This window comes from Haplochromis burtoni, unplaced genomic scaffold (genome assembly GCF_018398535.1).
Source record: "Haplochromis burtoni strain Fernald_Lab_line unplaced genomic scaffold, NCSU_Asbu1 Contig_432, whole genome shotgun sequence".
NCBI classification, from domain to species: domain Eukaryota; kingdom Metazoa; phylum Chordata; class Actinopteri; order Cichliformes; family Cichlidae; genus Haplochromis; species Haplochromis burtoni.
Window position 1 is genome coordinate 106,132 of NW_024582793.1, and position 10,999 is coordinate 117,130.

At 41.0% G+C, this 10,999-nt stretch overlaps 3 protein-coding genes across 4 annotated transcripts in view; 2 read left to right on the top strand and 1 right to left on the bottom strand.

Annotated features, from left to right (window-relative positions):
- The window catches only part of mgat4a (alpha-1,3-mannosyl-glycoprotein 4-beta-N-acetylglucosaminyltransferase A), a 33,313-nt gene extending 30,167 nt beyond the window's left edge, over positions 1–3,146 (top strand). Inside the window, exons 13-16 of the mRNA XM_042213296.1 lie at positions 11–89; positions 411–471; positions 639–751; positions 846–3,146. Coding sequence (XP_042069230.1) covers positions 11–89; positions 411–471; positions 639–751; positions 846–872 — 280 coding nt within the window. The 3' untranslated portion in view covers positions 873–3,146. The remainder of the gene's footprint in view (positions 1–10; positions 90–410; positions 472–638; positions 752–845) is intronic.
- Positions 3,147–3,252: 106 nt separating this feature from the next.
- LOC102314434 (cytochrome c oxidase assembly factor 5) lies at positions 3,253–5,314 on the top strand. Its single transcript, XM_005945080.3, has 3 exons — positions 3,253–3,593; positions 4,781–4,864; positions 4,979–5,314. Exons 1-3 carry the CDS (start codon positions 3,492–3,494, stop codon positions 5,018–5,020), a joined length of 228 nt encoding a protein of 75 aa, XP_005945142.1. The 5' UTR covers positions 3,253–3,491; the 3' UTR covers positions 5,021–5,314.
- Positions 5,315–5,320: 6 nt separating this feature from the next.
- Positions 5,321–10,368, bottom strand: si:dkey-4e7.3 (uncharacterized protein LOC402865 homolog). Of its 2 annotated transcripts, XM_005945079.3 has the most exons (8): positions 10,235–10,349; positions 10,041–10,101; positions 9,835–9,909; positions 9,493–9,680; positions 7,563–7,745; positions 7,185–7,296; positions 6,642–6,778; positions 5,321–6,535 (listed from the first exon to the last, which is right to left on the bottom strand). In XM_005945079.3, exons 3-8 carry the CDS (start codon positions 9,878–9,880, stop codon positions 6,188–6,190), a joined length of 1,014 nt encoding a protein of 337 aa, XP_005945141.1. In that variant the 5' UTR covers positions 9,881–9,909; positions 10,041–10,101; positions 10,235–10,349; the 3' UTR covers positions 5,321–6,187. The 2 variants fall into 2 exon arrangements, with proteins under 2 accessions (XP_005945141.1, XP_005945140.1); XM_005945078.2 differs by lacking the exon at positions 10,041–10,101 and having other exon boundaries at positions 10,235–10,368.
- Positions 10,369–10,999: the final 631 nt, after the last annotated feature.

Sequence of the window (10,999 nt, forward strand, 5' to 3'; positions counted from 1 at the left end):
TGACTGGCAGGTTCCTGTTTCGCAGCGGTAACCAGGAGCACCCAGGGGACAAGATCGAGAACACCACGGTGGAAATACTGCCCGTCTCGGTATGAAAACACCCACACACACAGACTCTTACACACGTCTGCCACCTTTCTCTGGTGCGGTGTGTGAATGGCTCTGATTAGATTATATCGAATGGCTGCTCTGAGGGACGTGGGGTATTGATTATTGACAGGAATGTGAGTGTGACAGAATCGCATACTCTTCCAGAGGTGATTCATTCTGACACTGTGTGCCACGCTTTGAGAACTGTTGCCAGCATGTCTTTGAATGCAGCTCAAATGAGAGTCATCATTAAGATTATAAGAGGAGTGTTTTATTTCATTTCATTTCACTGTCCATCTGTTGTTGCCCTCTTATGTTAGGAAAGTGGACTTCAGACCAAAGACAAGTACAAGCGAACTGAAGATCGCTTTTATAGGATCGGTATGTGAATGTAATGAATTGCTACATGCTGTTTAAATACATGTTTTCTAGTTAGCTTTAGCATATTGGTTTAGAAAATATGTGTAAATCAGTTAAGGTTAAGGATCGTTTTTGCCTCTCTGATCGCTTACAAGTTTTGAGGTGTGCCTGTTTATTTAAACCCACAGGTCAGTTTGAAAAGGGTGTGGCTGAAGGGGCTGTAGATCCTTCGCTGAATCCTGTTGTTGCGCTCCGACTTTCGGTTCTCAAGGACTCTGCTGTGTGGGCCATTCTCAGTGAAGTAAGCCAATCACACTTGCCATCTGTTGATGTGTTGCACAATAAACAATGAATATCAATGCACTAACTCCATGGTTGTACCTGTTTCCCCACAGATACATATAAAAAGGGTAACAAGCTGAACGGTCCTGAGGGCCTACGTGAGTGATGGCCCCTGGGGAACAGAGCCCCCCTAGGCTGCTTATGCAGGGCCCCTGGCACCTAGCGACCAGCAGTAAAGTCATTAGGGCTTAGAGTTGCTCGTCCGAGCTTGTCTGACGAATGCCACCTGTTTGTCCCCCGCTCTCCCTAATATACTTTTGCTTCTCATCAGTCTGTTTCTCCCCTTCTTCGTTCTTCTCTCCCTCACTCTTTTGCTCTTCGTTTATTTGTGAGAATGTGAATACTACTGTCTGACAAACAACAGCGGAGTGTGTGAGGACTTCTGATCCATGCTCTGTTGTTAAGCAGCTTTTAAAACAATCAGAAAAAAAATACTGGGACAAATTAATCAAGCATCTGAGGGAGAACCGGTCACCTGGCCACTGGTGTAGATGCTGCCAAATCCTTCAGTTACTCAATGCTGCCACCTTTTGGGCGAGCTGGGGCATTGCACTGTCACTAGCGCCTCAGCGAAGCCTGCCATGATCAAGAATGTTGTCATCACTAGTGGCCAGTTGCTCTCTGTTCTCTGCAGAGATGACGGAGCTCCAGATCAACACCAGCCCAAACATTAGAAAAAAATGTTTCCATCTAGAAAGGTGTGGGTTCCATTTAAATGCTCAGCTTATCCTGAAACACACACTCAGGATGAGCTTACCGTTAAAAAGATCCTGCCTGTAACCAGACGGTGACACCTTTGACCACATGCCAGTATCAGTGGTAACTACCCTACTCCATGAAGACAATGAATACCAACACCTCTTATCTGACAGGCTGTGTATGACCTCAGTGTCCATTTATAGGAAATCAATCGGACATTGCCTTGGCACCATTTTCCTGAAGGAATATATTGTTATATTGATATATTATTACAGCTACGACTGACGATCTATGAAGGTGATTTAATTTATTTGAAATAAATCTTTAATTTGTACAAGAGGTAAAATATATTTTTATTCTATCAAGAGATGTTTATGGTAGTTCAGAGTCTGTGTCTTTGTGTACTTTTGTGCGTTTTTCTTTTCTAAATGCTATTGTACATATTATTTTCATTATAACAGCTACTTGCAGTTGCTTTCTCTGTCAGTACAAATAGCTTGGTTCAGTTTCTTATTGTTTCTCTCCTTTTGACGCAAAATGTCATAACTAATTTATTGGAACTGATAAAAAAAACTTGATCGTAGGAAATCTGCTGAACAAAGCTGTAGGTGTGGGTCGAAATTGGTAATATGTGCCTTATATGTTGGTCCCTTGAAAGTATTTAACGTTATTCCCGCTCACGTTTGCCTACACGTCAATTGCTGGATATACTAATGTTTTGAATATTTTGAACCCACACAGTCCAATTAGTGATTGGATGTCAACGACAATAATTGTGTGTTGTGCTGAAAGTGGTAAATGAGCAGGGTTTGTGCCAGACGACCATCTGAAACGGCGTGATTTGCACTGCTTTCTTTGTTACAATCTTAGCCTTCATCGCTGTACCCAGTTTTCCATTTTTCCCACATTTTTTCCCTCCACATTGCAATTCGTTTGTCCAGTCATGTGTCAGTTTCTTTTGATTGGACATAATATTATGACTACTGATAATTGTGGAGAGTGCCACTGATTGTATATATAAATACAGTAACAATTTATGTCTCTCTATTACTTCCTCTTGCCTCTCTGATAGTTTCTAGAAATCAACTTGTATTTGTGGCTGATTTACTGAGTGGAAGCTGTTTTAAAGTGGAACTTCACTCATTTTTACTTGTTAAAAGGGTTTTTTTCAAGGGGGTAGTGAAGTGCCTTTTGGTGGAATCAATATGAATATTTTTTAATTGACTAATCACGCTTGTTCATGTGCATTATTATTATTTGTAATTCATTAAAAAATGCCTTTTGGGTCATAGCAGGCTCCTCTGCCCCCTGATCAAACCTGAGCTGACTAAAGAAAAGTGGTACATTCTTCACATTTACAGAGGAGATGGGAGAAAATGCAACTCAAGTTGCTGTTTTGAGAGTTTGCTGCATCCATATTTAAACAAACTGAATACATGTAAACGGCATGAAACGGTCATTTGATCCTTAGGACCCCGCTCCTTCCTGCATTTGTAGAAAGCAGAAGGCAAACAGGAAAGGAGTGTTGCTTCATAGCTGCCGCTCACCTCCAAACACACATCAGTTCATGTGCCTTCATCGTGTACATGTGTATGCCTGACTTACATCATTTTTCATTGGACATCTTCCCAAATAAATGCTAAAGGTTGTTACGAGCCATGGCCATTTTGTGTTGATTTTGTTCTACTTGCATTATTCATGTCATCTGCATCACCGGGTTTAATTAAAGACATTGAAAACTTTGCAAATAAGACCTAAAAGTCCAGCGTCTTAAGTTTTCGCAAGTTGATGAATACAAAACATACAAGGAAAACTACAGTCGTTCCCAGCATGCATAGCTTTTCACGGAGTACTTCCGTTTTCCCATCATGCCATTTCAGAAAGATGGTAGCTTACAGCTTTCATAATAACGTCGGTTTTAGTGCTGTGAACTAGCTGATTTTTCTCACTTGTTAGTTTACTAGTACGGTGATAACTGGTGTTAAATTGAATTCCGAACAATGCCGAAATATTACGAAGACAAAGAGGAGGATAACAGAGCATGCGCAGGCATCAGAGAAGACTTTAAGGCATGTCTCCTTCAGCACGACTGTGTTGTTAAGGTAAGTTAATGTACCCTAGTTGAGGGTGCTTAGCTTAAAACCAAAGCAATCAATTCTGTTACACCTAAAAGACAATCTGGAGACAGTCAGAGCCATAAATAAAGCGCAGGAAAGAAATACTTGTGAAAGATTCCTGAGGTTAGCCATGCTTTGTAGCCTACCCACTGTCCTAGAGTACAGCCCATAGACAGTGCTTTAGTTTAACAGCTGCTAGAAACTATATGGATGACATATTACCCGAGATTGTTATTGGTTGTCCTTCTTTCTGTCGATTGGCGACACTTGTTTACCTTAAAACTTACACCTGTCCTACGATCGTCATTTCGCTGGGTTGTCAAATGTTGCCAATAACAAGAATTGGCAGCACCACATTAGCCAAGTCGGCGCAGTCTCCCCAAAATACATGTTTGCTTGGTTTTTTGTGCCTTTAACTGACCGGAGCTGTGGTCGAATATAATAAATAAATAACAACTACTTCGTCTTTTTCTTGACCTTGATAGAAAACACCATGAGGTCGTGGAATAGCGAAAGACTTGGGTAAACAGGATCAGAAAGCCTGCAGGCTCTGCCTCCCATTCTACTTTTAAAAATACCTTTAATCACAAGTAAATTAACAGTCCGAGAGCCAAGCGATTCAAGACTTTCTGTGTGAGAAGGATTTAACGGGGAGCCAATGAAGAGAAGCCAGTATGGGAGGAATATCCTCTTTCTAGTCCCTGACAGTGCCCTCGCTGCAGCAACTGAAAGCTTTTCAGGGAATTTTTAGGACAGCGTGATAATAATAAATGACAGCAGTCCAGCCTATAAATAATAAATGCACCCTGTGTCACGATATTTTTAATTTTAGAGATATTGTGCAGGTGAAAGAAAGCAGTCCTACATATTTAGTCAGAAATGACTCCAAGAATCCTCACAGGAATCTTTCCCTGAGGCCGGGGTAACTCCTTCCATAGCAAGTATCATCAAAAAAAGAAAGCTCACAAAGTGAAATAAAATGTTTATCACTGTGAGGTTACATGAAAAAAAAACAGGTGGTGATCCTGTCCACTCTATGAGTAAAGAGGATCCAGTGTTTAATGGTATGTCACCGATGCCAGTTATACTTGTGTTTATATACAGTGTGGATATAATGTACATTTTACTAATAGGAAGGGCCCAGTGTATGAAGTGGTTTCTTATTTTTTCAGGAGGGAAAGAAACCCAGTGAGTGTCTAAAGGAAGGCCACTGCAAAGCCCTGCAGACATCCTTTTTTGAGTGCAAGAGGTCAATGGTAAGTTTTAGAAAACAGTCAACTAGTCATTAAAACAGAGAGCTTTCTAATTTCTTATAGGGGCTTATTGTGCAGTTAAAAAAAAAAAACTTAACCAAGATCATCTGTTTACAGCTGGATGCAAGGTCAAGATTCAGAGGAAGGAAAGGAGAATGAGGAACCAGGCGAAATCTGATGCATCTTTTTAGGGTTCAAGCAGCTCCGAGTACGTGCATTGATGTCCAGGGAATGTTCCAGCGTTACAAATACCTGCTGTGGACATGTGTTGAGAAAGTTGGTGACGCACTGAAAACAGGATTACCGACTAATCAAGCGAAGTGCAGGACTGGGGACAAAACCTGTACAACTCTTCTGATCGATGGGAGTTTTTATTTCTTGGGAGAAAAATGTTGGATGAGTGTGTGTTTAAGGAAGTGCAAACACTTGTAATAAACCAATGATTACAATGGACAAGAGTTTGTTTCAAAACATTATATTGAACTTCTGATTGATAGCAAACTTGTCTACAGTATAAACATTATACAAATGAGGTGTCCTACAGAGAGGCAGTGCTATGTTAGTCAGTTTCCAGGTGTAGCTTGCAGTTTCTGCTCTATGCAGGGTGCTGACTTATGACCACCATTGCAAACAGTTTCTTCAGTCACAGAACAAGCAAATCAAGTTCTTCATGTCCTCCCCATGTACCTTCACAGTTGGGTCATTCCACAATTAAAGTCAGTTCAACGCCTTCAGAATTAGACTATAATTAAAAAACAAAACAAAAACAGATGTGGCTCAAACTCTTCATTTTTGAGTCCATTTAAGAGTGAGCTCAAATTCAGTGTCATTAAATAAAGATAAGTCTGATTTTTATTCAAGACCTTTTTTTTCCTTCTTATTAACTCTGAGCATCGATATCATGGGATGTGTCTGTTTCAGTAGCAAAACTACAACACTTGTCCATCACAGTAATTATGAAGGAAATATAAAGGCTTTCTAAAATCCTAGCGGGAGATTGGCCGATCACAACAGTGATTATAAACTTTCTGTTAAGCAGGGCTCTTTATTTTAGGCTCCGCATTCTTTCACATAATAATGGGTGTTTTACATGCCACGCAACTCTTCCATATGAAGGCATGACTATAGCTGAGCAAATCATCGACTGGTGGTTTGATCAGAATACAGAATTAGAATACTTTATTAATCCCTAAGGAAATTATGTCAATTTTAATACTCGAACAGGGACTTGGACCCTCAATCATCGCATTCACAAACCTGGACGTCCATGTTAGCCGCCCCATAAAAACAAACCTGTAAAGGTGCCGCTTCTGGCGGATTTAAATATTATTGTAAAGCTGCCATCATCATCTGCTTGAACTTCTCCAAGTCCACCTTCCTCATGAGACAAACCTCGCGAGCGTCCTTCAGGAAACCCACAGTGTCTACTATCATCATGCCCCTGGTGTGCGTGCCTGACAGCTCCACGCTGACTGGGTATTGGTCGCTTTCTATGATGAACGAATCATCTATGGCGGCAGCCACTGCATACGAGTCGCAGGAAATGAAACCTGAACCGCCGACGCACTCTTTCTGCAAGCGTTCAGTCTGCGCCGCCTGGTAGCTGTGGTGGAAGATCTTCTTCATGAAGCGAGCTTTACTGGTGTTCTGCGCCAACCATTCATCGCAGAACTCCTGTTGAAGTGTGAGCAGAGAAAAGTGTTTTGTTTTGGTCGCTTGACGACAAACATGTAGCACGAATCAACTTCTAAACACTAAAACGTGTAAACACAGGCATTACCCAGGTTAACTTGTTGTAGCAGGTGAACTCCCAGCCGGCCAAGTAGGTGGGACAGCGGTACTCTTTAAGCACGATGTATGCAGCTTCTGGATCCACAGCAAAATTAAACTCCCCACACACTGTGGTGTTCCCTCGAGCTGGATTACACAGGGTAGAGACAATAATGAGAACCCCACACAGACAAAGATTACAATTCTGGTGAAAAAATAATAAATTACCAGTTGATATTTGATGGACTATGTTGTAAACAAAATGTTACTGATAAATCCAATTACCTTGTTTTGTTTTGAGATTAATTTAAACTGAAAGGGTGGAAAGCAATACTTGGAAAACTTCATAAAGTTTGGTAATGAAAAGCAACAGCTAACGACTTAAATGTTCCATCAATTAAATAATTGTTTCTGCTGTTAGAATGGGTCCACTGGTTATTTAGTCACGTCTATCCGGAAACACCATAGAATTCATTCTAATGTGTATTTCTTCATAAACAGTTTATATCCTCTGGCCCTATGTAGACTTATGAAGCGACAGTGTTTTACTGACATTCAGTGTTGCCTCCCATGATGTAGAGGCCTTTGAGTTTGCTCGGCAGAGATGGATCCATCTTCACAGCCAGAGCCAAGTTGGTGAGGGGTGCCGTGGCAACCAGAGATACCTGGGAGAAGACACACGGATTAAAATTTTGCAAAAAGCGCACTCGTGCAAGCACAGAGAGCTTTCCCCCAGAACCTTTTACGTGATAAAGAAAATGTCACTGTGATATTAATGACATTTATTGCTGACATAGCGACGTCATGTGTTTACTTTCCCTAGGGCACATGATGAGAGGAACCCAGACATCTCAGAGAGCGAGACAGACTGTCATATTTGACAGCAACTTACAGGAGAAATATGAGGGTCTATCACTCACACATTCCTCACCTCTCCTGGGTTCTCGTTTACAATCCTGATCATAGCAATCGCAGCGTTTTCCTTCTGAACAAGCTCCAAACCGGGAGCCTTGGAGTCAGGAGCGTCACCCAGGCCATCCTTCCCGTGGAAGTGCCCCGAGCTGATGCCGCTGTCGCCGAGGATCGGCATAGCAGCGCCTTTAAACACCGGAATCTGCAGAAACATGCAAACGCAGAACCGGTTATAATTCATCCCTGCTTTTATTCCATCAGCATTCCCAAACCAACTTCAGCTTTTAGGCAACTGTAACATTCAGACTTCTGTTTCAAGCTAGAACATACTGCCACTAAGCAGCAATGGCATTTTTATTTATAGAACAAATTTCATTATGTTCAAACTCAATGTGCTGAACACAGAGGTTTAAATATAAAAAGCTTTTGAGTCTGTTTCTGTGTGTTGGCACAGATGTAATTGATCTCAGGTCAGCAGCTTGTTACAAAGAGCTGGAACACACTAACTGAAAGCACCTTCAGCACACTTAGATTTCATTCTGGGAACAGTTAAACCATCTGCTGATGACCTGAGAGGTCAGAGTGGCTCGTAAACAAGGTTGTAAACGGGGGAGCAAATCAGATTAGTCAATTATGAAACTTACGTGAATTTCAAGAAGTGGGTAGAGTTTATTACACCTTCTGTGTGCATGTGAATTGGGGTGGCTGTAGCTCAGGTGGTAGAGCAGGTCATCTGCTCATTAGAAGGTTTGTGTGCCAAATATCCTTGGGCAGGATACTAACCCCAATTTGCTAGAATGAATGTTACATAGCAAACACTTAGAAAGAAAAAAAATTGTATAAAATCGATTTTCGGATTCATCCCTCTCAGCAGAGGTAAAACAGTGCTGTGAGTGACCTTCCACCTTCTGACAATGGTCATTCTGTGGTAAACATAATAAGAACAGTATTGGTTTACTTTAGCAGGGAAGCTAGTTAGTGCTGATCGCGAGGAAAAGCCCTCTCAGCTTTGTATATCAATAAAACCAAAATAATTATCTCTGGAGTAACATCTGAATATATTCTGTTCTTCTTTCTCCTAGAAAGAAAAAGCTGAAAGTATTCAGAGTGACCAGAAGCAGATGAGGGAGAGGCGACTACAGAGCTCAACCTAACATAGATAGAAGGATAGATAAAAATCTTTATTTCCTCCAAAGGGAAATTCAAATAAAATTTCTAATTAAAGCATTTGATTATAACAACAAAAAAAAAAAAACAGCATAAAGGAGCAATAAAAATAAAGGTGGGCTCACCACTGAGAGTACTATGCTCGCCATGCTGTGTGTATTTTAATAACAGATACAGCCTGGTACATCCTCCAGGGTAAAGAGGGTTAATAAAACACCTGATTTATGTTACTCATTTATCCTGAAGCCTTTTTGAAGCGGCCTAAACTGGCAGTCTTCTGTTTTGTATGTTTGGAAAAAAGTACAAAGGTACATCTCCATGTGGAAGGATTAACTTGAGAAATGGATGAACATAAATCCTGTAACTTGTGTGCTCATTTCTCTTTATTCATGTTATGAATACATGCATAAAAAAAACTAAGTAAATGTCCACAATTGACCACTTTGACAAATCTGAATTAACAAAAATATTCCTCTGAGTGAGACGAGGTGCTTTGTGTTTAACTTTGCCCAATTGTTTCCAAGCAGTAGCTGGTTTAATATAATAACTAATATGTGAGATGCTTAATTTCATTTTCAGAGAATTTGGACAAAACTAGAGAACTAAAGCCAACTCCTTCAAACTGTCCACTTTCTGCATCGGGTCATGTGGCATGAGGAACAAGTCCTCATTGTTAGACAATTCTATAAAATGCAACCTCGCTTATCACATGAGGCCAGGAAATTCCAACAATGTCACGCTACTTGATTTTAACACGAGTGTGCAACTACAGAGCATCCTACCTCGAGGTGACTGCAGGCTTGCAGGACTCGCAGTGCGTTTTTACACACATTCTCCACTGAGGTGTTTCCATGCACACAGGTAATGCCCAAGATCTGCACATTGGGGGCAGCCAGGGCCATCATGATGGCCTGAGCATCGTCCACGCCACAGTCCACATCCAACAGCAGCTTCTTCCTCATCCTGGACCCTGCGGTAAGAACACAGTTATCCAAGTGTCTGGTTAAACTAAGCTGAAAGAACACGGTCTTTGCACTATGATAAAAAGGGCAGGAATCAGCTACAACACCTCAGTCAGTGAACCTGATATGAAACAGAAACGTATGCTATTTTCACATCATTACCTGCAGCAGTGTGACAGAAGGATAACCTGCAGTGGGTCACTCTCATAGACGGGAACCGGTTCAACTGGAAACAACCTTTGAACAGCAATAAAAACACGAAAAGCTGAATGGACAGTGGACCTTATCCTAGTAGCAAAAGTTAATATTCCATCTACTTTATGGTCTGCTGACTAAAATTCATAATCTGTGACGGAACTACAATCAACCTGTGGAAAGACTGCTTCCTTAAATCCTTCCTACAAAGCGCTTTTTGCAGAAGAAATGTCCCTGAAATGACAGAATAAAGCATCGATGCTGTGTTTTCTAAAACTAAGCAGTCAGTTAAACGCAGTAAAATAAACGTAAACAAGCAAAGTCTGATTTGAGTCCAGCAAGAAAAAGTAACACGTTAATCCCTCACCTTTCCACAGAGGTCGACAAAACATCAGCCACTGCTACAAAGTCCCACAGAAACACAAACAGACAATTGGCGGGCTGCTTCTGGGTCCTTCTTCTTCGTCTTCTTCTGCCGCTGGTTCTTCTTCGGTGGTTAACACTAACAATCGGGTAGATTACCGCCACCCAGTGAGCTGGAGTGATATTCTGCAGCACGGGATAGGAGGTTCCCAGTTTATCTTTTTATTTATTTCAAATTTTATTTAATTAGTGACAAATTTAATTATTTAATTATCCACCCGCTTATCCTTTTCAGGGTCGCGGGGGGCTGTCATAGGGCGAAAGGCGGGGTACACCCTGGACAGGTCGCCAGTCTGTCGCAGGGCTGATGGTGGAATTGAACTCAGGACCTTCTTGCTGTGCGGCAACAGTGCTAACCACCGTGCCACCGTGCGTTATTTAATTATGTATTTATTTAATTTATTCTGGCACAGCAGAGAGTTCAATTCGGTCTGCCAGACGGCTGTGGAAAATGTGAAGGAGGGCATAGATTTTTCATGTCTAACTGCAACTATTTTTTTTTTTTACAGCTTTTCTTGCTGAGAAAGATCTCTCTCGTGGGCTATTCATACCACGCCATAGTAATTACGTAATGAATAAAATATTAAAACAGAAAAATTCAATTTTTTTCACTGTTTAATATAGAAATTTCTTTCTTTTTTTTGTACAATGGATCTATGTGAAGGAAAAAGGACATTTACTATGAATGATGTAGATTATACATCTCAGC

What these genes read in the sequence shown, in the direction of transcription:
- si:dkey-4e7.3 (XM_005945078.2), bottom strand. Translation starts at nt 10,259, where the DNA reads ATGTTTTGTCGACCTCTGTGGAAAG. An exon ending in CTTCTGTCACACTGCTGCAG is followed by an intron (nt 9,681 to 9,834) that starts GTAATGATGTGA and finishes TTCTTACCGCAG; the next exon opens with GGTCCAGGATGAGGAAGAAG. An exon ending in TAAACGAGAACCCAGGAGAG is followed by an intron (nt 7,297 to 7,562) that starts GTGAGGAATGTG and finishes GTCTTCTCCCAG; the next exon opens with GTATCTCTGGTTGCCACGGC.
- LOC102314434 (XM_005945080.3), top strand. Translation starts at nt 3,492, where the DNA reads ATGCCGAAATATTACGAAGACAAAGAGGAGGATAACAGAGCATGCGCA. An exon ending in AGCACGACTGTGTTGTTAAG is followed by an intron (nt 3,594 to 4,780) that starts GTAAGTTAATGT and finishes TTATTTTTTCAG; the next exon opens with GAGGGAAAGAAACCCAGTGA. An exon ending in TTGAGTGCAAGAGGTCAATG is followed by an intron (nt 4,865 to 4,978) that starts GTAAGTTTTAGA and finishes ATCTGTTTACAG; the next exon opens with CTGGATGCAAGGTCAAGATT.